The 22658-nt window shown below is 59.7% G+C and overlaps 1 protein-coding gene across 1 annotated transcript; it reads left to right on the top strand.

Annotated features, from left to right (window-relative positions):
- The first annotated feature begins 528 nt into the window (after positions 1–528).
- Positions 529–18135, top strand: ZNF316 (zinc finger protein 316). Its single transcript, XM_022587683.3, has 6 exons — positions 529–654; positions 4528–4928; positions 5532–5641; positions 6491–6617; positions 7160–7273; positions 13897–18135. The coding sequence occupies exons 2-6, from the start codon at positions 4556–4558 to the stop codon at positions 16209–16211; spliced, it is 3039 nt and encodes a 1012-aa protein (XP_022443391.2). The 5' UTR covers positions 529–654; positions 4528–4555; the 3' UTR covers positions 16212–18135.
- Positions 18136–22658: the final 4523 nt, after the last annotated feature.

The following is a 22658-nucleotide window of genomic DNA, read 5'->3' as shown; positions in this document are numbered from 1 at the left end:
CCCATGTTTACCCAGCGTTGGCCCTGCACGAGCTGTAGACGTCCGGCCCACCTGCTCCAGTACTGCGGGCCCATCACCAGCAGGGATCGCCCCCCGCCCCTGCCCGGGTCTGAGGGCACGCGGGCCCTCATAGGGGTCATCGCCTCCCTCCACCGTCGTGGGGCCCGGGGAGGGTCCCGAGGCCCCGGTGGACCTGGCCGAGTCTGGCGCTCGGTAGCGCCCCCTGAATCATGTTTGCATGAGGAAGCCGGGAGGGTTTTGGGGAGCGGGCGGACCTCGCGGGCATCTCTAGGGGGAGGGCGGGGCCGGGGTCCCCAGAGGTGGGGTCGGGCCCTGGGGCGGCGCAGGGCGCGCCAGGGTCCCCAAGGCCCGGGACGCAGTGCACACGAGCGCGGCGACCCAGGTCCGAGGGCACCCCCGCACCAGGGACGCTTTCTTTCCCCCCACGCACGCCCCCTCAGGGACCGCGCTGGACCCCGCGTGACCGGAAGTGCCCCCCCGTTGGCACCGGCGGGGCGGAGCCCGGTGGCGGCACTTCCGGTGCCCACGCGCCGCCGCCGCGCAGCTCCGGGGCCGTCACTTTGTGTAGCGCGGGGCGCGCAGGCCCCGGCCCGGCCCCGGTGTCCGGCGGCGGCTCGGCGGCCGGCGCGCGCGGTGAGTGGGCGGCGCGGCTAGTGGGTGGCGAGGCCGGCGGGAGGCGGGCGCTGGCGGCAGGTGCCGGCGGGCCAGGCGCGGGCGTGGGGTCGGGGTCGCGCCGCCCCTCGACGCCGGCACGGGAGGCCGCGGGGAGGCAGCGGCGCGCAGCGGGGCGGGCCGGTGCGGGTGGGGCCTGGGTCTGGGGGGGGCCCGAGCGGCGCTCTGGCCTGGCCTTTCGCGGCCGCGCCCACGCTCGGCGCGGCCCGTGCACCCCCGCCCGGGCCTGCGCGAGGGAGGCGGGCCCCGACCCCCAGGGCCGGTCCAGGCGGGCAGCGCGGAGTAGGTGGGCTGGGAGGACACACACCCGCGACCCCTGGGAGGTGCCCGCCGCCGTCTCGGCCGGAGGTGCGGGGGTTGGGCCGCGGCCGCCCCCGGGGACACACCCATCCAGGAGGGGTTGTCACGGCCCTGACCTGGCTTCTGAGGGAGGCGGAGGTCCGATAAGCCCCCTGGAGGGATGGAGATGGCTTGGCGCCCCCGCGAGCTTGCTTAGTGACCTTGGGGGCCTTGCCTGGGTCCTCCCTCTGCAAATGGAGGCCCCGGTGGGCTGCTGTGCTGAGTCTCCTACCGCCAGTAGGCGGGTTGGGAAACTCATTTCTGGGGCTGGATGGGGTCTGGGCTGCCCCATGTGGTCGGAGAGGTGGGAGAGGGGCCGGCCTTTGGTGGAGGACCCAGTGGGCAGGGGGAAGGGGAGGTGTGCAGGATCAGGTCCCTAGCTGTGCCTCTGTGGGGAGACTCTGGTACTGGGTTTGGTTCAACAAGTGTTGGCAGGTTTAGGGAGCTGGCCAGCAAGGTGAGGGGCTGCCCTCGGGCAGCAGGGTTGGCCCCGTGGATACACCTGCACCAGGAGCAAACCCAGGAGAGCAGGGGAGCCCAAATCCGTGGACAAACAGTGAGAATCCTGGTAGTCAGGGAAGGAAGGTTTCTGGACGGAGATGAAAGCCTGGAAGGCCTTGAGTCACAGGTGTGGTCAGTGAGGCCACCAGACGGAAGGAAGGGGCCTAGATCTACCTGCACCCACACATTTCTTCATTTCTCTATGTAGGTTCCCTGGATATGGGACTTCAGTGGAGAGTTGCTAAAAGTTTTCTAAGTTTGCCTCTTTCTGTCTGTGTGGTCCTTCTCCCGGAGGCAGGCATCTCGTTAACTGCCCCTCCTCGCCCTCCTCGCCCCCCTCGCCCCGTGCCCCATTCTAAGTTCTGCAGCACTATATCCTAGGGTGCAGCCCCGCCCCAGCCCCCATGGAAATAATGGTCTGGGATGACCTGAAGGGTTATGATCAGGTTGCTCACCTGACTTTTGGTGGCATCCTGAGCCGGATGCCAGAAGTGAGTTTCTGGTAGGCTGGCAGGCTGGAAAGAAGAAAGGAGGGTCTGGGGGTATGCGCAGCACACGTCTGTCCTGGGGAGGCAGAGGGGGCATCTGCCATCCGTGTTACTGAGGCCCGTTTCTCAGAACCATTCTGTTCTGGATGCTGGGTCAGGGCTTATGGGGCGTCTGGCTGTGCTAGGCCCCATCGCATCTGCAGGGTGACTGACCACCTCCACGACTGGAGGGTCTTTCCCTCCTCTGGTCAGCAGCAGGTGCACCTCTTGGGAGAAGGGACCTCAGGTCGTAACCTCTTCAGAGGCAGAGATTCTCCAGTGGGTTCTAGTCTGAAGGACCCTCAACAGCAGTCATCCTGTTCTGGAACATGACAGTGGGGCCAGAATACTGAGTTTTGAAAATCTCATGTTCATCACGTTGACCGCAGGCTTTAGAATCATTTTATTCTTACTTTTTCTTCTTCTTTTTTTTTCTTTAATATTTATTTATTTATTTGGCTGTACAGGGTCTTAGCTGTGGCACACGGGATGCGGCATGTGGGATCTAGTTCGCCGACCAGGGATTGAACCCAGGCCCCCTGCACTGGGAGCGTGGAGGCTTAACCACTGGACTGCCAGGGAAGTCCCTAGAGTCATTTCATCAATAAATATTTGAGTGTTCACTCTGTGTCTGGCACAAGGAGATTCAGAGACGAACAAAGGGAACTTCTGCCTTCTTGGAGTTGAGTGTGTATTTGGGGAGACAGGCAATAAGCAGACAGTTCTGTAAGTATATTAAAATGTGGGTGCTGGGCTTCCCTGGTGGCGCAGTGGTTGAGAGTCCGCCTGCCGATGCAGGGGACACGGGTTCGTGCCCCGGTCTGGGAAGATCCCACGTGCCGCGGAGCGGCTGGGCCCGTGAGCCATGCCTGCTGAGCTTGCGCGTCCGGGGCCTGTGCTCCGCAACAGGAGAGGCCACAACAGTGAGAGACCCGCGTACCGAAGAAAAGAAAAAAAAAATATGTGGGTGCTAAGAGGGCAGAGTCCAGGGAACTGTGTGTGTCTTAGGGGCCCAGGGGGCTACCTCCAAAGGATCAGTGAAGAAGAGGGGAGGAGAGTGCCAGGGAGTGGGAATGGCATGTGCAAAGGTCCTGAGGTGCAACAAGCACGGGTCCACTTTATTCCCAAGCCTCTGGTCCTCGGATGGGGGCCTGGCCTGCGGGAGTCTGCTCTGCAAGGGGGCCAGGCAGGAGGGGCTCTGCTGGGCTTGGCATGGCATCTGGGCTCAGCCTGAATTTGCAGCCCCATTGTCCTGTGTGGCCTGACATCTCAGGCTCCTCCGGGGTTCGTGCTCTCTTCCCGGGGTTCTGGGGTCGCTGTATTTGTAGTGAGGCTGGCTTACTTTGGAAGTGGCTCTAGTCAGGTCTGAGAGACTGATGGGGCCATGCTGGCTGATGGATCTGTTCTTAGGTTTGCACTCAAAAAGGAGCCACAGAAACTGGCTCGTCAAAACCCATGACTCTTGTCTTGTCCTGGAACTTCACTGGGGCTGGTGAGGAATGCGCAGCTGGGAGGGAGGAGTGGCCCCAGGGCCCGCGGTATCCCATCCCTCTTGGGTCCACAGCCCCGGGCTCTCGTGCTGTGAGGCGGTGTGGCTGCATCTCCCAAGTGCCTGGGCTGAGCCGTCTCCGACATCGATGCGAGAGGTGGATGCTGTGAGCCACTGGGGCTTTGATGATTCAACACTTAGGATTCTCTGATCCCCAAACGTGAAGAGGTGTCACGGCATTTTTTTTCACCTTTGCTGGTCTAGCGATGAACCAAATTCCTGATCAGCCGTGCTTTTTCCAGATGCCCTGGATGGAGCGAGGGGTGAGGGGGGCACAGGGGTAATTGCGTGCTCAGGGCCTCTTCTCTGCCGCCTCCCACAGGGAGGAGCCTGACCTGCTGGCTTGGTAGAGTGGGCTCTCCCGGCAGGGTGGTCTTACCTTCCCCCGCCCGTCACACTGCGCTGGGGTTCCTGGCCCACCCATGCTCAGACCTCGGCTCCCACACTCCCTGCCGCCGAGTTCGTGCCCAAGTTCATGCACGTTCAGAGGTGGGCGAGCATCTCCTCCGCCCCCATATATCAGGTGCACTGTTCCTTATGGGCTGTGTGCACCCGTTTCAGCTAAATGCAGGCTGGGCCACCCTCGGGCGTGTTGCCTGGACTTGACGCTTCCATGTTCTTGAGGATGAAAACCCGGGATTAATCCCTGGCTTACTCCAAGAAAGCATGGCAAGCTCACGCGAGGCCCGTCGCTGCCTGCAGGAAAGAGCTGAGGCCGCGTAACGGGGGCTCCCGGTGAGGGGCTCTTTGGCAGCTCTTCTGTTACAGAATCTAGGTTGTGCCACATGAGATCGTGGAAGGAGCTCCAGTCGTGCCTCAGCTCCGGTGCTGTTACTGTATCGCGGGGCAAACCAACCCCACCTCCGTCAGCGGGCTGCGTGCCGGGCGGCTGGTCACCGTCGCCTGTCTGTGTTGCAGGCCGAGCTGAGGCTCCCTTCCAGAGACGATGGCGGCCCTTCACACGACTCCAGACTCCCCAGCCGCCCAGCGGGAGAGGGCAGAGGATGGGTCGGAATGTGATCCTGATCAGGAGGAAGAAGAGGAGGAAGAAAAGGGGGAAGAGGAAGGGGAGCTGGCGAAGGAGGAGGTGATGGTGGTGGAGGCCGAGGACGCCGAGGCCGTGGCGGAGGTGGCAGAGGAGCTGGAGGCGGACGGGGTGCAGGCAGGGCCGGGGCGGCAGGCGGAGGCGGAGGCGGAGGCGGAGGCGGAGGACGCCGACGCGGAGGCGGTGGTGGCAGAAGAGAGGAGTCCGGCATCGGGGACCCAGGAGCGCCTTAGCTGTGGTGGGGATGCTGAGTCCCCAGGTCTTCAGGAAAAGGGTAAGAAAAAGGAGCTAGTCTTCGGGGAGGAAGTTAGGGGGGGCTTGGGTGGGCAGGCCGGGAAGAGCTCTTTGACCTGACGGCGTGCAGCTGGAGTGGCAGGGCCCAGGGTTTTTTCTTTTTTAAAAAATTCTATTTATTTCATTGATTTATTTTTGGCTGCATTGGGTCTTCGTTGCTGCGCGCGGGCTTTCTCTAGTTGTGGCGAGCAGGGGCTGCTCTTTGTAGCGGTGCGCGGGCTTCTCATTGCTGTGGCTTCTCTTGTTGCAGAGCACAGGCTCTAGGCACGTGAGCTTTAGTAGTTGGGGCACACAGGCTCAGTAGTTGTGGCTCATGGGCTCTAGAGCGCAGGCTCAGTAGTTGTGGCACGCGGGTTTAGTTGCTCCACGGCATGTGGGCTTCCCAGACCAGGGCTCGAACCCATGTCCCCTGCATTGGCAGGCGGATTCTTAACCACTGCGCCACCAGGGAAGCCCAGGGCCCAGGTTTTGAAAAGGGGGTGTGGCCAGGAGCTGCTGACCCTGGTAGCTGGATGGACAGACATCGGCCAGGGCAGTGAGGCTTGATGCTAAAGGCTGGACCCCAAGAGGTCTCTCCCCACAGCCCTGCAGGCGTCCCGGGCTCCAGCCATGTCGAGGGGTGAGGACCTGGAGCAGGACGAGGACGAGGATGAGGACGAGGACGAGGACAGTTCCCTGGCATCTGGGTCTCAGGTGAGCTGCCCCTTTATTTGGGGCTCAGTTGACCAGGCTGGGTTTCCCCAGGGAGGTTGGCACCCGCTGTCCTGGAGACCTGCCCTGTTGGCAGGGCAGTGGCACTGTGGTCCTCAGGCTGAGCGCAGGCTGTGGGCCAGGACGGGGCTGCAGGAAGCAGCTGGGAGTCTCCAGCCCCAAACCTGTGGAATATGGTTCCGCTCTCCTGGGGCCCGACCCTCCCCAGGCCATTGGAATGTCCTGACCATGTTGCCCACCACCAACTCTCCTGCAGCCTGCACAGTTGCGTCAGCCCTGGCTCTCCCCCGGGGTCAAGCTGTGCCCTTACCTGGAGTGCCTGCCACCTGTCCAGGCTCTGGTTTCCTATTGAGCCCAGTTAGATTGGGCGCCAGTGCCCACACTCAGTTGGTGCCACTTGTCCACCAAGGCATGGGCCCTCACACCACTGATGTGGCCACTGGCTTGAGGCAGACAGTGAAGTAGCAGGGGGCGAGGTGCCCGTGCAGCACATACATGGGGTCTTGGGCTTCACTGTCTCTGCACTTCAGTGTGAGTCCAGGCTCTGCCCCATCTGAGCCGAGCGCTCTCCCTCTCTGAGCCTGAGCCCCTGGTCTCTGGATGGGAATGGGGTTCTTGCCTCCCGGGGCTGTGACAGGCCTGCAAGCCCCTCGTTCCGTCAGGTGTTTGTAGACTTGCAGCTGCTGGGCTGCTGGGCTGTGTCCCCGTGACCTACACATTGCAGGGTCAGCTCAGTGTCCACTGAAGTGACCTCCTGTCCTCTCTTCGTGGGACGCCCCTGCCTCTCGCCGGGGCAGTGTAGGGCAGCGGCCAGGGTTCTTTGTTTTCCAGGGGCTGGTGACCTTTGAAGACGTGGCTGTGTACTTCTCCCTGGAGGAGTGGGAGAGGCTGGATGCAGACCAGCGGGAGCTCTACAAGGAAGTCATGCAGGAAAACTATGGGATTCTGGTGTCCTTGGGTGAGCAGAGCCTTTTGTCCCCAAGAGGCATCCTGGCGTGATGGCTGCCAGCGCTTAGCTGTCTGAGAGGGTGGTTTCTGGAGCCCCGGGGTCTTGGTGAAGGAGCTGCTGGAGCCAGCCCGCCTCCCAGGGAAGCCCTAGGGACCAGCCTGGCTTCTGGGCCGGGGCATGTCTTGGGGGGTGCCCACTATGGCCCAGCAGCGCCATGACCCAGGTGGACATGTTCTGGGGAGCTGCAGTGCTGCTCTGGTCTCTGTGCTGTACACTCGCCAGAGGCCTCAAGGGGTGAGGAGTCAGGTGACGGAGGAGAAGGGCGGGCACCCTGCAGATGGCAGTGTGTGGAGGGGGCTGGACAGGGGAGCTGGGGGTCAGGGCAGGGCTCCAGAGAGAAGGGAGTGTGGGATCTCCCAGCGGAGGTGGGGAGGTGGGAAGGCTGGTCCTGGAAAGGCCTGAGAGAGGAGCCAGTGGTGGCAGTGCTGTGTGGGTGAGGGCGGGGCCTGCAGGCGGGGCCCTGCAGCTGCGGCCTGTTTTTTCCGGGGCAGGATACCCAATCCCCAAGCCAGATCTGATCTTCCGGCTGGAGCAAGGAGAGGAGCCTTGGGTCCCGGATAGCCCCCGTCCCGAGGAGGGAGACATCGTCACCGGTGTCTACACAGGTGAGTGTGACACGGGGTCTCGCGGGTTTCACCGACTTCGGCCTGTGCCTTCGCTCTCCACTGCGGCCCCAGGGAGCCGCCCTGGAGCTGCTGCTCTGCACTCTGGGGGGCCTCTGTGGGGACACAGTGGCACTGGGGGCCTTCGTGGATTGCCCCCTCCTGGTTCTGGTCTGCCAGAGGCCCAAAGGCTGGGGAGTCTTTAGAGAACCTAGAGGTTCCTGTTGCGAATCTTTAACAACGATGCCCTGTCCCTGCCTTGGGCCTCTGATTGTTTTTGTGTGTGTGAGGGTCAGTTGTCACGTTACCAGCTCAGAGGGGCCAGGTGAGGAACAGACCGTTGCCTGAAGTGCTGGAGCTGGCCTTCCGGCTCCCAGGATTGAACGGCTTCCCTGCCCATTTGGCCGTCTCCTCTCCCTGGGAGGAGCCCTGGACCTTCCAGAGAGGAGATTTTGCAGAGAGACATACAGGAAGCGTTCAGGGTGTCGGATTTCTCTGAGACCTTGGACCTGGCTCTGGCCCTGTTCCCCCAACTTTCTGGGCCTCAGTTTTATTCATCTGGAGAATAAAGAGTTGAACAAAACCCCCAGTTTCCCACCCGAGGCCGTCGGACCACTGGTTCTGTGGAGGTGCTCCGTGGAGGTTGGTGAGCTGTTCCCCGTGTGTCAGGTTCAGCGGAGGCCCTTGCACGGTGTGTGTGTTTGGCTTTGGTCTCGGGTGATACCAGCCTAGTGCGGGGCTCTGATGTCTCATGCCACTCACGTGCTTGGGTAGACTGGGAGCAGCTTGTAGAGGTTTTAAAATAAAATACAGAAAAACATAGACAGTGCTGTGCCTACACGTGTACTTTTCAGAGTATTTCCCTGTATACTTTATATCCTCGTAACAGCTCTGTGAAGTAGCAGGGGAGGGATTATTGGTCTCATTTTACAGTCAAGGAAGTTGACTTTTGAAGTAGTGATTAAGTCACTTGCCTACAGTGGGTTCAGGCCTCGGGCCTTACTGTGCACTGTGTTTCGGGGTGGCCTTCCTGCCCTAGGTCTCCACATTCTCTGGGACCCTCTTGGAATGTCTCCCGGCCTTCAGAATCAGGAGGGCTCTGGCTGGCAAAAAATGTTGCTGCTGCCTCCAGGCTGAGACTGGAATGTAGGTGATGTTTGTCGGAGGGTCTAATGGGAGGTGTGCCCTGTTTCTGGGCACAGATCTGAAAAGCCACCTGGAGAGGAAGGGGCTGTAAGGCCTCCACTGGCCAGTCTCTCCACACATGGTCTGGATGTGCCCCTGTTCTCCATGCTTCTTGGAGGGTCCTGGGGTGGATCCTTTTGCAGGCTCGAGCCTGGGTGGTCCCCACAATGTGCTCTGTGAACCTAGCTGGGGTTTGGCAGCTCGCAGAAGGGGCAGGCTCGCTGGGCCAGCGCCTCCGCCTTCCCCTGTGGGCCGAGGTGGGTGCAGGATGCAGGCACAGTCTTCCACGCGTCACCTGCCTCCCGGGAGGGGCTGTGGTAGCGAAGGCTGGGGTCAGCTCGGGCTCAGCGAATCCATCTGAGGTCCCCCCTCTTAACTGTCACTGTAGCCTGTCTGCCAAGCGCTTCCCTCCCCTTTTCCCCCTGTGCTCATTTCTGTGCAGCTGAGCCCATTGACAGTTGCGAATTGCTGGGTCTGGGCAGGACAGCCGGTTCTGAGCCTGGCAGAGTTTCTGTATTTCTAGATCATAGTCTTGCAAAACACAAGTATATTCATCTCTTGTGCTTCTTAACAAGTTGGGCCACACATAAGGTTTGGACTCTGGCCAAACGCGCCCACTCAGGTGCCCCGGTGCCTCTGAGTGCTGAATTAAAGCCTCCTTGCTCTGACTCCCCTCGACCACCACCTCCCACTCCCTGGTCCTCACCCATCACTGCCACCTCTCTCCTCACCCGGCTGAGATAGTACGCTCGCCCATTCCTTACAGATGCCCGGTGTGGTCGCCTGGCAGATCCCTGTCCGTGGCTGAACCCCATTTCCTGCGGCCGAGCATGTCCTCGTCCCCTTGGCCTGGTGGCTCTGGCCTTATTTCCTCGTCGCATTAGCTTTTCTGCTCTGCAGGGTGGACCCCACGTGCCCCTGGTCCCTCTGCTGCCCCTGGCTGCTTCCCCACCTGCCACTGCATGTCCTCTTCTCTCCTCTCTCCAGGTGACCCCAGCTGGGGCTAGGGCCTTAAGTGCTGCCCACCTGCCCATTCTCAGCCTCTCTCTCCAGCTCTGACCTTGTCTGTCCCACCACCTGCTTGATGTCTCCACTTGGGTGTCTGAGGGCATCTCAGAGTGAGCTAAACCTGAAGTGGCACCACGTCACCTACCCCGGGCCCCTCCTGCAGCGTCCCTGGCACGTGGTGGGCCTGGCTGGGGCCCAGGTGGTCCTCGTCCCTCTGCCTTCCTCACCCCAACCCTGGCGCAGGCATGAGGTTGTCAGGCACGTGGCCACGGGCGTCCCTGAGCTGCTGGCTGCCCCCCACCCCTAGTCTTCCCCGGGCACTCGGCACAGTATCTGGGATCCTCTGCACCCTGCACACACCCATAGCTCTTCAGGCTCAACTCCACCGACAGCCTTTCTCTTCAAGCTCTCACCTGCCTCGGGGCTTTGTACCTGCTGTTTTCTCTGCCTGGAGTGACCTTCGTGTGGCTGGCTCAGTGTGTAGGTCCCACTTGGGTTGTGTGTGTTCTCTGACCGCCTTGATGTCGGGAACCCCCCATGTCACTCCAGGACGTTCCCTGCACCCGCAGCCCTCGGCAAGGTCTGGGATGGCCGTGCCCAGGTGCCTGCCTCCTCGTTTGCTCCAGCGGACTCTGTGAGCGCGCGCTGTGTTTTGTTTGCACCTGTGCCGTCTCCACAGTGCTCGGCTGATGACCCCGCTCCCTGACTGCTGTTCCTGCCCCTCGTGTGAAAGCGAAAGATAGAGCAGTACGATAGGCAGGATGGAACCGGCTTAAACATTACGCAGGAAAGGAGAGAGAGAAAGTGTAAAAGCGGTCAGGTGAAGCACACCGAAACGAGAGAATCTGATGGCTGGTGAGCGCGATCAGCGGTTCTGGAGAGGCGCTCAGGGGAGGACCCCCTCCTGGAAGATGTGTCAGCCTGAGGACCCTGCAGCGGGGAGGATAGATCCATCGCAGAAGCCCAGCCCTGCCGGGAGCCACCACCTCCCTGGCGACCGGACTCCTGCTCAGAGGGAAGGAGGAGCTACTGATGGCAGCCGGACGGGGAGGAAGGAGCCCGCCTGCAGCTTTGGCCAGCCCCTTGTCCACGTCCTGCCTTTGTGCCTGGGGGCGGGGCTCTCCCCGAGCCGACCCTGAGTCTCGGTCTGGCCGGAGGGTCAGGAGCAGGTGCTGACCTCACACACACGACTGCCTCCTGGGCCCTGTGCCGTGGCTGGGTCCCTCGGGGAGGGGTTAGTCAGAGCAGACCTGCAGCTGACTCACCGTGAGGCCAGGCCTGGGGACAGGTCTCGGAGACGGGACAGGACAGGGGCAGAGGGTGCTTGGGGTGGGAGTCATAGAAACCTTCGGCTTGGTTTTCGGGGCAGAGCAAGTGTCAGGCCACCTCGCAGCAGCTCAGGGAGCAGGTGCGCCAGGCAGGTGGCTGCGGGGCCTCCTCCCTGAGGCCGTTTATTCGTGCCTGAATAAGGCACTTACCGGGGGCGCCTTGGGTGTCTGCTCACAAGGCCACTGGTCGGCCCCCGCAAGTGCCCTCAGGCTCCGGGCGCGGGCCCTGGCCAGCTAATCCTCACCCAGTGTCAGAGTCCTTAGGAGCGGACGCCTCAGGGAGATGAAGGGCCAGCTTCCCCTCCCCAGGGTCCACTTGTCCACTCTCCCCCTGTGGCTTCTGGAAGAGGCAGCTGTGTTTGACCTTCTGGGCCACGCTTGGGAAAGTCCCACTCGCCCCCCCCCCCCCCCCCGTCAGAGCATCTCCTCTGCCTCGGCCCGTCTCACGGGTAGACCTGACGGGTCCTCACTTGGATCCAGAATAGGCTTGCATCTGGGGCGCTGGCAAAGCCCCGGGGAACCCTGTCCCCACTGCAGCCGGGGGTAACGCCGACGATGGACACCCCCGCCGGGCCCGACCTCCAGACCCTGGGCCACTTTGGCGGCCGACGGTGAGAACAGAGCCTGGCTTGGAGGCAGGCTGCTGTCCCCGAGTCCCCTCTGGTGGCCCTGCTACTTCCCAGAGATCTTGTCTCGGGGTGCAGCCAGGGAACTGGATGCCCTTCTTGTCCTTTACTCGGTGTCAGTGGTGGCCTCTACCAGCTTGCCTTATGTTTAATATTTTCTCATTTTTGGATAAGTGGCCATGCCAGCTCCAGAGCCAGTGATGAGGTCAGGTCCCCTCCTAGGATCAGCCCCCTCTGCAGAGCGCAGCATTGTTGGATGTTTGGGGTGGGGGCAGGGCAAAGGATCACCTCCCCAAGTGGGGGGCTTTGCTACTCTCAGACCCCAAGGAAGAGGTGTTGTGGATGAGTCGTTGGGACCTAGCCTGTCCCCCAGCTCTGAGTAGGTGAGGCTGCTAGCTGGCGGGCCCTCGTTTGGCCTGGGTGTCCACTTCTATCCAGCAAGTGCCACTGACCCTTGGCTGGGTCCTGGGGTACATTCCTACCACGAAGACATTGTACTTGTTCCCCAACTTGAACCCCCTGCCTTAGGGACTCCAATTAAAACTCCTCCAGACACTCACCAGAGTCTTAGGGAAAAGCCTTTTTGAGACTCACTGGAAGAATTTCCAGCTAATCTGACCATGGGCCCACATTGCCCGTCCCTGCACCAGCTCCCCTCAGGGGTGCTCCAGCCTTCACAGTGAGGAGCTGGGCCTCTTCCGTGCTGCTCAGCCACTTCTCATCCCTCACTCACCGTGGGTGGCAGTTGGAGATGAACTCAGTAACAGGAAACCACTGTCCTTTATTTAAAGCTTATTCTTACTATAATCGTATATTATTACTAACTACAGAAAACTTAGAAAGTATTGCAAAGCATGAAGAACTAAAATAACCCGTTGTGTCCCTTTATACATGTTTCCTTCAGAGAAGAAATCACGTCCGTGCACTTCGGTGTCTGGCTTTATGTCACTCAGCACTGTGCTATTTTCCCACGTGATTTATCACATGTTTGGGATGCTATATAGAACACAGGACCAGGGCCGGGTCAGGACGGGCATCCCTCCTGGGCCCCGACCCCTCCTCGGGGACAGGACTCAGTGACGAAGGCCCACCCGGTCAGGTGATGGCCGACACCAGCCACAGCCTTGGCAGGGGACCCGGGAGTGGTGGGAAAGGGGATTCCTACCTCTGTGGGGGAGCTTGAACCTTCCTGGTACTGGGATCGTGAGGTGGACTACACTGTACATGGCCACGGTAGACACACACGGGGCAAGGTGTACCAGAGGAAGTTGGCATGCAGGTTCTCTGGAACACCTGGGCTGCCGTGGACGAGGCCTTTTTCTTTGTTGTGTGACTTAGTGCCTGCTTTGTAAATATCAGATTGGCCAAAAAGTTCGTTCGGGTTTTTCATAACACCCTACGGAAAAACACGAATGAACTTTTTGGCCAGCCCAATACTAGTTCCCTCCTGGGTGCATCATGATGGCAGGCACATCACTCTTTTATAAACCGAATCCCTATCCTTACTCTGCACTGAAGGGAGCGGTCAGGGCGCTGCTTGGTGGAGGAGGGATGGAATTGCAGGACCCCAAGGCGGGTCCTTAGCCTTCTGTGATGGGAAGATGTTTGCAGCTCACCCAGTCTTAGTCAATTTGGGACCATTTCCCAAGTGCACAACCGCTCAGAAAGCCAAGCTTCAGAGAGGCTCAGTGGGGAGGCTGGGCTGTGCCTGCACAGTTGCTGGAGACTTCTAGGGTGAGTGCAGAGAGCTGGGGCCTACAGGCCCCTCTAGGTCTCCTTGGCCCAGGGCAGCCTTTCCTGGCTGTGCTCTGGGGGTGGGAGGGAGAGCCCTGGATGCTGGCCAGCCTGAGACTGGTGGAGAGATCCAGAGGAGGGATGCTAAGCAAAGCTTAGGTGTTACAAAGGCAGGTCCTCAGTGGCCGTGCTGGTGCTGGAGTCTTGGCTGCCTTGGGCCAAGCAGGTGGGGGGTGGGGGGGTGGGGTGGGGGTGGAGTTCTCCAGGAGACAAGGGGCTTTGGGGAGAACAGACCTGGCGTCTCCGTCTATTTTTCTGGGCCCTGGACCCCTGTTTTGGGCTTAACACCTGGTCTCACAGGAACCCACAGGCAAGGTCACCCAATTCGTAGGTGTCCCTATTGTCAGCAGGGTGGCGAGCCCTGAAGGGAGCTGGAGGTCAGGAAAGGGATTAGTTGAGGCCATTTGAGGAGAGTCCACGAGGTGAGGGAACCCCAGCCTTCCTAGGAGGGACACCCGCGTGTCCATTTCTCCTGTCTGCACAGTTCCTCCTAACTCAGGGAAGAGGCGTGCACCATCTCTCACTCCCATGGAACAGAGGCGCCCTGACCCCGGGCTCCGGGCTCCGAGCTCCGAGAGCCTGGGGTCCCGCAGAAATCGCTCCTTACAGGAGCAGGAGTCCGTAAGCGGCTTCTGTCACGGCCTCTTCTCACCTCTCTCTCCTGGCCTTCCCTTGTCGCCTTCAGGGGCCTGGTTCTGGACCGACGACATAGAGGACCATGAGGAGGACGACGACGAGGACTTCCTGGCAGAGGTGGCCGAGGAGGAGAACGAGCCCCCAGGGCTGTGGTCCGCGGCCTACGGCGTGGGGGACGTGCCTGGGACCTGGGGCCCCGACGACTCGGATTCGGCGCAGACTCCAGAGGGGTGGGGTCTTGACCCCGGCGGCCTTGGGGTCCTGGCCGAGGGGTCCGAGGCGAAACCCTTTCTGCAGGGCCGGGAGCCGGGCGCGAGCCTGCTGGCGCCCTGGGCGTTCCCGGCCGCGGTGGCCGCTCCAGCCGGGCGGCCGGAGACGACGTGTGACGTGTGCGGTAAAGTGTTCCCGCACCGGTCCCGGCTGGCCAAGCACCAGCGCTACCACGCGGCCGTCAAGCCCTTCGGCTGCGATGAGTGCGGCAAGGGCTTCGTGTACCGCTCGCACCTGGCCATCCATCAGCGCACCCACACCGGCGAGAAGCCCTTCCCGTGTCCGGACTGCGGCAAGCGCTTCGTGTACAAGTCGCACCTGGTCACGCACCGGCGCATCCACACGGGCGAGCGGCCCTACCGCTGCGCCTTCTGCGGCGCGGGCTTCGGGCGCCGCTCCTACCTGGTCACGCACCAGCGCACGCACACCGGAGAACGGCCCTACCCCTGCCCGCACTGCGGCCGCAGCTTCAGCCAGAGCTCGGCACTCGCGCGGCACCAGGCCGTGCACACGGCCGACCGGCCTCACTGCTGCCCCGACTGCGGCCAGGCCTTCCGCCTCCGCGCCGACTTCCAGCGCCATCGACGGGGCGGCGGCTGCGCGGAGCCCAGCGGCGACGGCCCTCGGCGCGAGCCCTGTGAGACGGGGCCCTCGGCGGGGCCCTCGGAGGCCGAAGCCGGGCCTGAGGGGCCTGAGGTCGACGAAGCAGACGGAGAGGCCGAGGGAGAGGCCGAGGCGAGAGAGGCGGCGATGGAGGCGCCCACCCCCGGGAGAAAGGATGACCCCGAGCCGGACAGGCGGTTTCTGGGGCTGGGCAACGGCCTGGGGGAGGGCGAAGGCCCTTCCTCGCACCCGCTTGGCTTCCACTTCCCCGTGCACCCCAAGTCTTGGCTTCACCCGGATGGCTTTCCGATCCTGGGCCTCCCGGACTTCGCGGAGCGGCTGTCGACCGACGGGCGCCCCCTGCCCGGACCCCTGGGGGGCCGGCTCTCCCTGGTAGAAGGCGCGGGGCTGGCCTGCGACCCTTTTGGCGGCGGTGCTGGGCCTGGGGGCGGCGGCGGCCTGCGTGCGTTCGGGCCTGCAGTCGGGGGGCTGCTGGCGGAGCCTGCGCCTGCCGCGCTGGCCGAGGAGGAGAGCCCGTGGATATGTTCCGACTGCGGCAAAACGTTCGGGCGCCGTGCGGCGCTGGCGAAGCACCAGCGCTACCACGCGGGCGAGCGGCCGCACCGCTGCGCCGACTGCGGCAAGAGCTTCGTGTACGGCTCGCACCTGGCGCGCCACCGCCGCACGCACACGGGCGAGCGGCCCTTCCCGTGCCCCGAGTGCGGTGCGCGCTTCGCCCGCGGCTCGCACCTGGCGGCGCACGTGCGTGGCCACACGGGCGAGAAGCCCTTTGTGTGCGGCGTGTGCGGCGCGGGCTTCAGCCGGCGCGCGCACCTGACGGCGCACGGGCGCGCGCACACGGGCGAGCGGCCCTACGCGTGCGGCGAGTGCGGCCGCCGCTTCGGGCAGAGCGCGGCGCTGACGCGACATCAGTGGGCGCACGCCGAGGAGAAGCCACACCGCTGTCCCGACTGCGGCAAGGGCTTCGGCCACAGCTCGGACTTCAAGCGGCACCGGCGCACGCACACGGGCGAGAAGCCCTTCCGCTGCACCGACTGCGGCCGCGGCTTCGCGCAGCGCTCCAACCTGGCCAAGCACCGGCGCGGCCACACGGGCGAACGGCCCTTCCCGTGCCCCGAGTGCGGCAAGCGGTTTTCGCAGCGCTCGGTGCTCGTGACACACCAGCGCACGCACACGGGCGAGCGGCCCTACGCCTGCGCCAACTGCGGCCGCCGCTTCTCGCAGAGCTCGCACCTGCTCACCCACATGAAGACGCACCGCGGCACGGCGGGCGCGCCTGGCCAGACGCCGGCCGCCCCTGCGCCCAAGGCCGAGGCACCCGCTAAGGGGCCGCCGAGCGCGGGCGCAGGGACCGGGTCCGGGGAGCGCGGCAGCACCCTGCTGGAGTTCGCAGGCGGAACGAGCTTCGGCTCCGAGCCGACGGCCGCTTTCGCGGGGCCCTCGGGCGCCTACGAGGAGAGCATCATGTGAGGGCCCCAGGCCGACGGAGGCGCAGCCCGCTAGGCCACCGGCACCTTGCGGCTCGAGCGCCGGCCGCTGCGCGCCGGCCCCTTGCTCTTCTGGCCTCAGGGAGCTGAGGGTCCTAGTCCTGGTGCGGTGCCTTCCCCTCAGCCCTGGTGCACCGCCCCCCGGCCTCGGGCTTCCCTCCTGTCCGGCCCCAGAGAACCGGCCGCCGAGCTCAGATGGCCGTACGGGGGGCGCAGGGGGAGAGAGGAGAGCTGCGCGCGGAGCAGATGGGGAAAGGGGGCGGCCACCCCGACAAGAGACTGCGACATCACTGGATCGATGCGGTGAGGCCAAGCGGTAGGGATGGCAGGCGAGGTGTTATTTATTTTACTCGGATTCCGATATGGGTGGCCCGGGGGACAGGTGGCTTGTGAGTTAGTAACTGGGTTTTACAGCGAGGGAGGGGAAGTCCTTGCATCAAGGGAGGGTGGGGTGGTCGAGGGCAGAGCGTATGGTTACTCCAGGGGGTTTGGCTGATGACTTCTTCCAGTTCCTCAGCGGGAGACTTGAGGGGCCTTCCGGGCATTCGAGTATGTCCAGAAAGTTTTGAGGACGGTGTGCGTGGCGAGGGGAAGCCTCGTGGGTTTTCAAAGGACGGTGTTCCTCCCTAATCCGGGGTCGGGGGTGAAGTGGAGATGCACCTGGGAAAGCTTTTATTCTGTCGACTGTGGATATTTATTTCCATGGCTTGTGTGGCCCGAAGAATCTGGGAGGAGGAGAAAAAGCCGGAAACCAAATTGTGGCCCCAGGCAGATGGGTTGCAGGTGTTCGCAGGGTCCCCAGGGAGTTTGAAGCCTTATTCCCCAGAGTCGCTTGCTGTCTTCACCCCACTTGAGCACCGAGAGCAGCCCGGCCGTGTGGGTGTTAATTTCAGCCTCCCCTCTGAGTCCTTTGGTACTCTTGCCTGGGAACGCTGGAGGCGGCATACTCGGAGATCCTCTGGGAGCCCAGCAGCCAGGGACCCCAGCCGTTGGCTCCCCGGCTGCCACCTCTCCCTGAGTGGGTGGACACACGGGGCCCTGCTCTTGTGAGCCTGCCGCTCATTTAGATTTAATAGACAAGTGTAAAGTGACAGAGGTTGGTAGTAGGGTTGTTTCTTACCTCCCAGGATTAGGGCCTTATGACCGCCTCGGGTCCGTTTAACTCTGCTTCTGTCATTGTTCTACACTAGGAGCAAGTGGTGTTTCTGGTTAGGTTCCCATCTCACAGAGTGGGCAGTGAGTGGAGGCACCGTGGGCTGGGCTGTCTACACGACAGTGGTACACCTCTGGGGGTTCGGACCTGAGCCCGTGGCTCAGTGACTGACCAACTGTCCAGCTATGCAAGGCCTGCAGCCAGCCAGCGCCGCACCTTCCGGGCTGGGCTCTTTCGAGCCACCGGGTCACCTGCAAGACATCCGCCCCCTTTAATGCTTTTGGGGGCCAGTGTGAATGGGGCCAGAAAACTGAAATTTTGAAGCAGCCGCATTCCCTTTTAGACCTAGTTCCTTCTGTTTTAGCATAGACATGGCCCTGGGGCCTGAGAGCCAGCACCCGGGCGCTAGAGGCCGGGGCGGGCGGGAAGGGGCCCTGGACGGTGGTGGTAAGAATGGGCCTGGCTGGGTGAGGGCGGGGGTGGGCGGGGTGCTGAGGAGGACAGGGGTTCCCGCAGAGGCGCCGGCAGCGCTGGGCGGTGCCGCCTGTCCCTGGGCGCTCTCTCCCAGCTGCGAGAAGGAGCCTCAGGAAGGGCCCAGGGCAAGCTGCGCCAGCCCCGTGGGACCGAGGGCCGGTCTGCGCCCGTCCCGCCTGGCACAGCCCTGAGTTACCCACCTTCGGTGCCCCTCCTGAGCCCAAGCTGCCCTGCAGCTGTCAGCAGGAGGACCTAGCTTTAATAAAGAGTGGACAAACGAGCTTTGTGATTGGATTCCGTGTTGTTGCCGCTCCTCAGGGACCTCAGGGAGGCCCTGCAAGGCGTCAGGCCCACCTTGTTCCTGCAAACGATCTTTAGAAGTTTCTCTTCTTAGAAACTAGAATTGGTCTGTGAGGAGTCAACCCAAGAGAGCTTTGGCCCCTGCCACCTGTGTCCACTGTGTCTTCCCAGGAGTCCCCAGTGGGCCCGCACACTGCCACCTGCTTCTTGTAATATGCACACCTATATCAGGACATTGACGTGTGGAGGATTGTTTTAGCCAGGTCCCCTTCCTGGTGGTCCAGACCCCTGTTCTGAGGCCCCAAAGCCACATGGGTTTATCCAGGCTCACCTGCTCTGTGCCAGGGCAGAGCACCCACCCCCCCGCCCCCCGGGGCCCCAGACACCTTCCTTTGAACTGAATTATTGAATTCTCACCACATGGTGTCCCCACGACCAGATCTGACCCTCCCATCCTTTCCCCACAGATTTGAAAAATATGAAATATGAAGTAAATTCTCTTTTCACGTGTGATTTGGAGGCATCAGAACAGAAGCCAGTATTTCAGTGGTAGATGGGCATTAAGACCTAGTTTAAAATGGATGGCCTTGAGGATCTTAAAGTCTATTCAGAAAACTTAAGTTATTCCCTGATAGAGCTTACAGTTATCCAGCCAGATACTTTATTTTAGAGGGGAAATAATGCAATTCTGATGGCCATAGAAAAAAAGTAGACAGCCTCCCTGGTTTTGAGAGGATTTCCAAATTTCTGGAGTCCTGATTAATTCCACAGATGTCAGTCTAGCATCTCCCGTCATTGCCAAGGAGGAAAGGAAGCCCCCAGGGCCCCTTGAGATGTGACCCCTGAAAGCTGGTGCTTTGAGAGTCATGAGGCCCTGAACGCCCTCTGGTCTCCACTTAACCTTTATTGCTTGAATTTCCCCATCCTCCCTTTCTCCTGACCCTTTCACGTAATCTCTTCAAACACCTCCTTCTAACTTTTTTCTTTTCCTAATTGGCTACATATGGAATAAAGTATTTTGAATTTTTTGGTTATATTTATTAAATAAAGCTTTATGATCCTTGTTCATTATTTAATTTTTTGCTGATTATAAAATTCACGCTAGTTGTAAAAATTCCAACAGTGCAAAAATGTGTTAAGTACACACTTTTCATTTCCTAAAGAGTCACACTACATCCAGCCATCAGGTACCATGGTTGCTCCAGGAGGTGTGGGAGCACATTTCTATGTACGTGGAAATGTTGTAAAACTAGGGACATGCTTTACATGCTCTCTTACAACTTTTATCATTTAACCATGTGACATTCTTTCTTACCTGACAGAGCTATCTCACTCATTTTAACTGCTCCATCATAGTATTTTCATTTTGTGACTATACCGTCATCTATGTAACTTCTCCATAAATGGCTATTTGGTTGTTTCCAACTTCTCACTGTTGCAAACAGTGCTTCAACATAGATTCTTGTACATATAGCTGTGCAGTTATGTAGATTTTTAATGTACCTGTTTATATGAGGTAAAGTCCTAGAAGTGCTGTTGCTGGGTCAAAGGGCATGCATATTTAAATTGGGAGATATAGCTAAATTGCCACCGAGTACGGCTAACTCCAGCCCGTCACTGTACATTCCCAGCGCAGTGAGAGAGTGCTAGCGGTCCGTGGCCACCTCAACACGGCACGTCAGCATTCAGTTTAGTCTTGGTTCTTCATTTTACAGAGAAGTGAATGGCTTGCATCCCTCTATTTCTTCTTTCTTTCTCTCTTTCTTCCTCCCTTCCTCCCTCCCTCCCTCTCTCCCTCCCTCCCTCTCTCTCTCCCTCTCTTTCTTTCCTTCCTTCTTTCCTTCTTTCTTTCCTTCTTTCTTTCTTTCCTTCTTTCTTTCTTTCTTTCTTTCTTTCTTTCCCCCCTTCCTTCCTTCCTTCCTTCCTTCCTTCCTTCCTTCCTTCCTTCCTTCCTTCTTTCTTTCTTTCTTTCTTTCTTTCTTTCTTTCTTTCTTTCTTTCTTTCTTTCTTTCTTTCTTTCTTTCTTTCTTTCTTTCTTTCTCCCCTCCCCTCCCCTCCCCTCCCCTCCCCTCCCCTCCCCTCCCCTCCCCTCCCCTTTCTTCTTTCTTCCTTCTCCCAGCACATGCAGCATGCAGATCCCAGCTCCCTGACCGGGGAGCTAACCCGTGCCCTTGCAGTGGAAGCTCGGAGTCCCAACCATTGGGCCGCCAGGGAAGTCCCTCTATTTATTTTTAACATATAAATAGGTTTTTTTTTTTTTTTAAACCCATGGCCTTTGCTAAGGTGTTTCTGTGGCTGTGGATAGAAGGTATTCCCACCCAGACCAGGTTGGCCTCTCTCAGATTACAGCTCCTTCACTGTTTGTGTGTGACCTGTGCTTTCTGCTGCAGCCTCTCCCACAGTTCCAAAGAGCCAATAGGAGGTCCCCTTTCTTTCTGTCCATTCGTTCAGCAGAATCCCTGAGCAGAGCACCCTACTGTGGGCATGTTCAGTGGCCTCCGTCCTCAAGCCCATTAAAACATTCTAATCCCCCAACTCAGTGCTTTGAAAACTGGCTTGTAATCCACAGTGAGAAAAACATTTTACATAGTTGTGACCTAGTGCATGTGCGCATGCAAACACACACACACACAAACACACACACTTTCATGAACCAGTACTTAACCCTTACTGCATTTTTTTATCCCACCATATTTAATCTATTTCATTAAAAAAAAAAAAGAAAAAAGCTCAACCCATGATGAGTCATGACCTGCAGTGTGGAAACCACAGTTTGGATTCCCCTGCACTCCAGCCCCCTTCTGAGTGAGAACCTCCCCTGGCTATGGGGGTGGGGGGCGTTTTCCCAGTGTCCAGGAAAGCAAAGACAAGAGGCTAGGCTGGGACCCTGCAAGACTTCTGTTCAGATGCACCTCTGTCTGAGCTGCTGCATCTAAGGCCATGAGGGGACTAGGGTGGACCTTGGTGACCTGGGCAGGGGTGTGGAGGGTGGGGAGCTAGGACAGTGTACCTTTCTGGATGCCCAGAACCCTTTTCTCCAGGGACTGGGTATGGGGGGTGGCTGCCTCTTCTCCCTTCTGTCCTCTTCCCCTTCCTGTCGCTTCTCAGAGAGGGGGAGATGCCAGGGCTGGTAGTAATAGCCGCTCACACGTCTACAGAATCTGTATCTTAGGCTCTGTTCTGAGCACTTTATGTGAATTAATTCAATTTAATACAACAAATCTATTATTGTTAATCCCATTTTGCAGATTGCCCAAGATTTGCCATGATTCAAGTCCAGGCAGTGTGGTTCTCTGGTGTGTGCCTGACTCTTTCGGGAATTGGAGTTGATGGGCAGAATAGTGGACTCCTTTAATGGAACAAGTCTTTCTTGGGGTCAACCTATCCCACCCACATTGGGTGTGCTGACCCCCTGATGATGGCCCAGGGGAGAGCATAAGACCTAACCAAGGAGTTAGATTGGTCCCTTCAATGTGAAGGGGGGAAGAAATTCTCTTTCTGGGGGTATGTTGGTGGGATGTGCTTTGCGTTGCCAACAGGTGCTGCGTTTGCCATGTGGAGAAAGCCTGTCTTGGATTTGCAGAGAGAGAAGGCTGATGCTGTTCCTCCTGTCCCTGGATAGAGCCATTGCCCAAGCCCTACAGGGATAACGTTTTGCTCTAAAGCTGGTTGGAGTTGGGTTTCCATTGCCTGCAGCAGGTCGAGGCCTGACCAGTATAGGGGAGTCTGGGAGCTTTCAAAATGACAGTGGAGGTTACACAGAGATTCGATGCCCACCTTCCTGACTTTCTGCATTTGGAAGGTTCAAGCTCTCAGGGAGGCACGGGGCCCTGACCAGGACATGTAGCCTGGCTGGCATGGTGTGTGATCCCAGGAGCTTATGAGCCCTTGTGAAGGTGCCCTCAGAGGTGGCTGTGCAGAGACCAGGTTTCTACATGTGTGAGGGTCACAGGGCGCTGTGCAACCAGAATGCACCTGCTGCAGATGCATGGGTGGTCGTGGAGGAGAGGAGCCAGAAGCTCTGTCCTGTCTGTTGTTTTGTTGACTGCGTCTGTGTCAAAAACAACCCCCAAACCTAGTGGTTTAACACAAGCACCATTTGATGATATGCATGGATTCTGTGGGTCAGGAGTTCAGAAGGGCACAGTGGGGCTGGCTTTTCTCTGCTCCGTGATGTCTGAGACCTCAGCTGGGGGAGACTTGGCAGCTGGAATCGTACACCTGGACTTGGGCTAGCATGCCTCCAGGTGGGCCTCCCTGTGTGGTGTGCTAGTCTCGGGATGATTGGATACCAGTGATCCCAACGTGTTCCACACACAAGGCAGAAGCTGCATGGCCTTTTGGGACCTCACCTGAGAAGTCACGTGTGTCACTTCTACCATATTCCATTGGTCAAAGCTATTTCAAGGGGAGGGATGTAGAACCCCAATTCTCAGTAGTAGGAATGTCAGAGAATTTCATGGTCATTTTTTTAATGGCCACATCTATCATTCCTCGTATGGG

The sequence above is a fragment of the Delphinapterus leucas genome, chromosome 15 (assembly GCF_059928025.1).
Source record: "Delphinapterus leucas isolate spDelLeu-1000000601 "Yukka" chromosome 15, BTC_Dleu_Yukka2, whole genome shotgun sequence".
Lineage (NCBI taxonomy): Eukaryota > Metazoa > Chordata > Mammalia > Artiodactyla > Monodontidae > Delphinapterus > Delphinapterus leucas.
This window is presented reverse-complemented; position numbering and strand designations above follow the sequence as displayed.

Bases quoted from the DNA above. Each gene is read 5' to 3' on its own strand.
- ZNF316 (XM_022587683.3), top strand. From the start codon at position 4,556: ATGGCGGCCCTTCACACGACTCCAGACTCCCCAGCCGCCCAGCGGGAG. The intron at 4,929-5,531 runs GTAAGAAAAAGG...CTCTCCCCACAG, and splicing joins CCCAGGTCTTCAGGAAAAGG to CCCTGCAGGCGTCCCGGGCT. The intron at 6,618-7,159 runs GTGAGCAGAGCC...TTTCCGGGGCAG, and splicing joins TGGGATTCTGGTGTCCTTGG to GATACCCAATCCCCAAGCCA.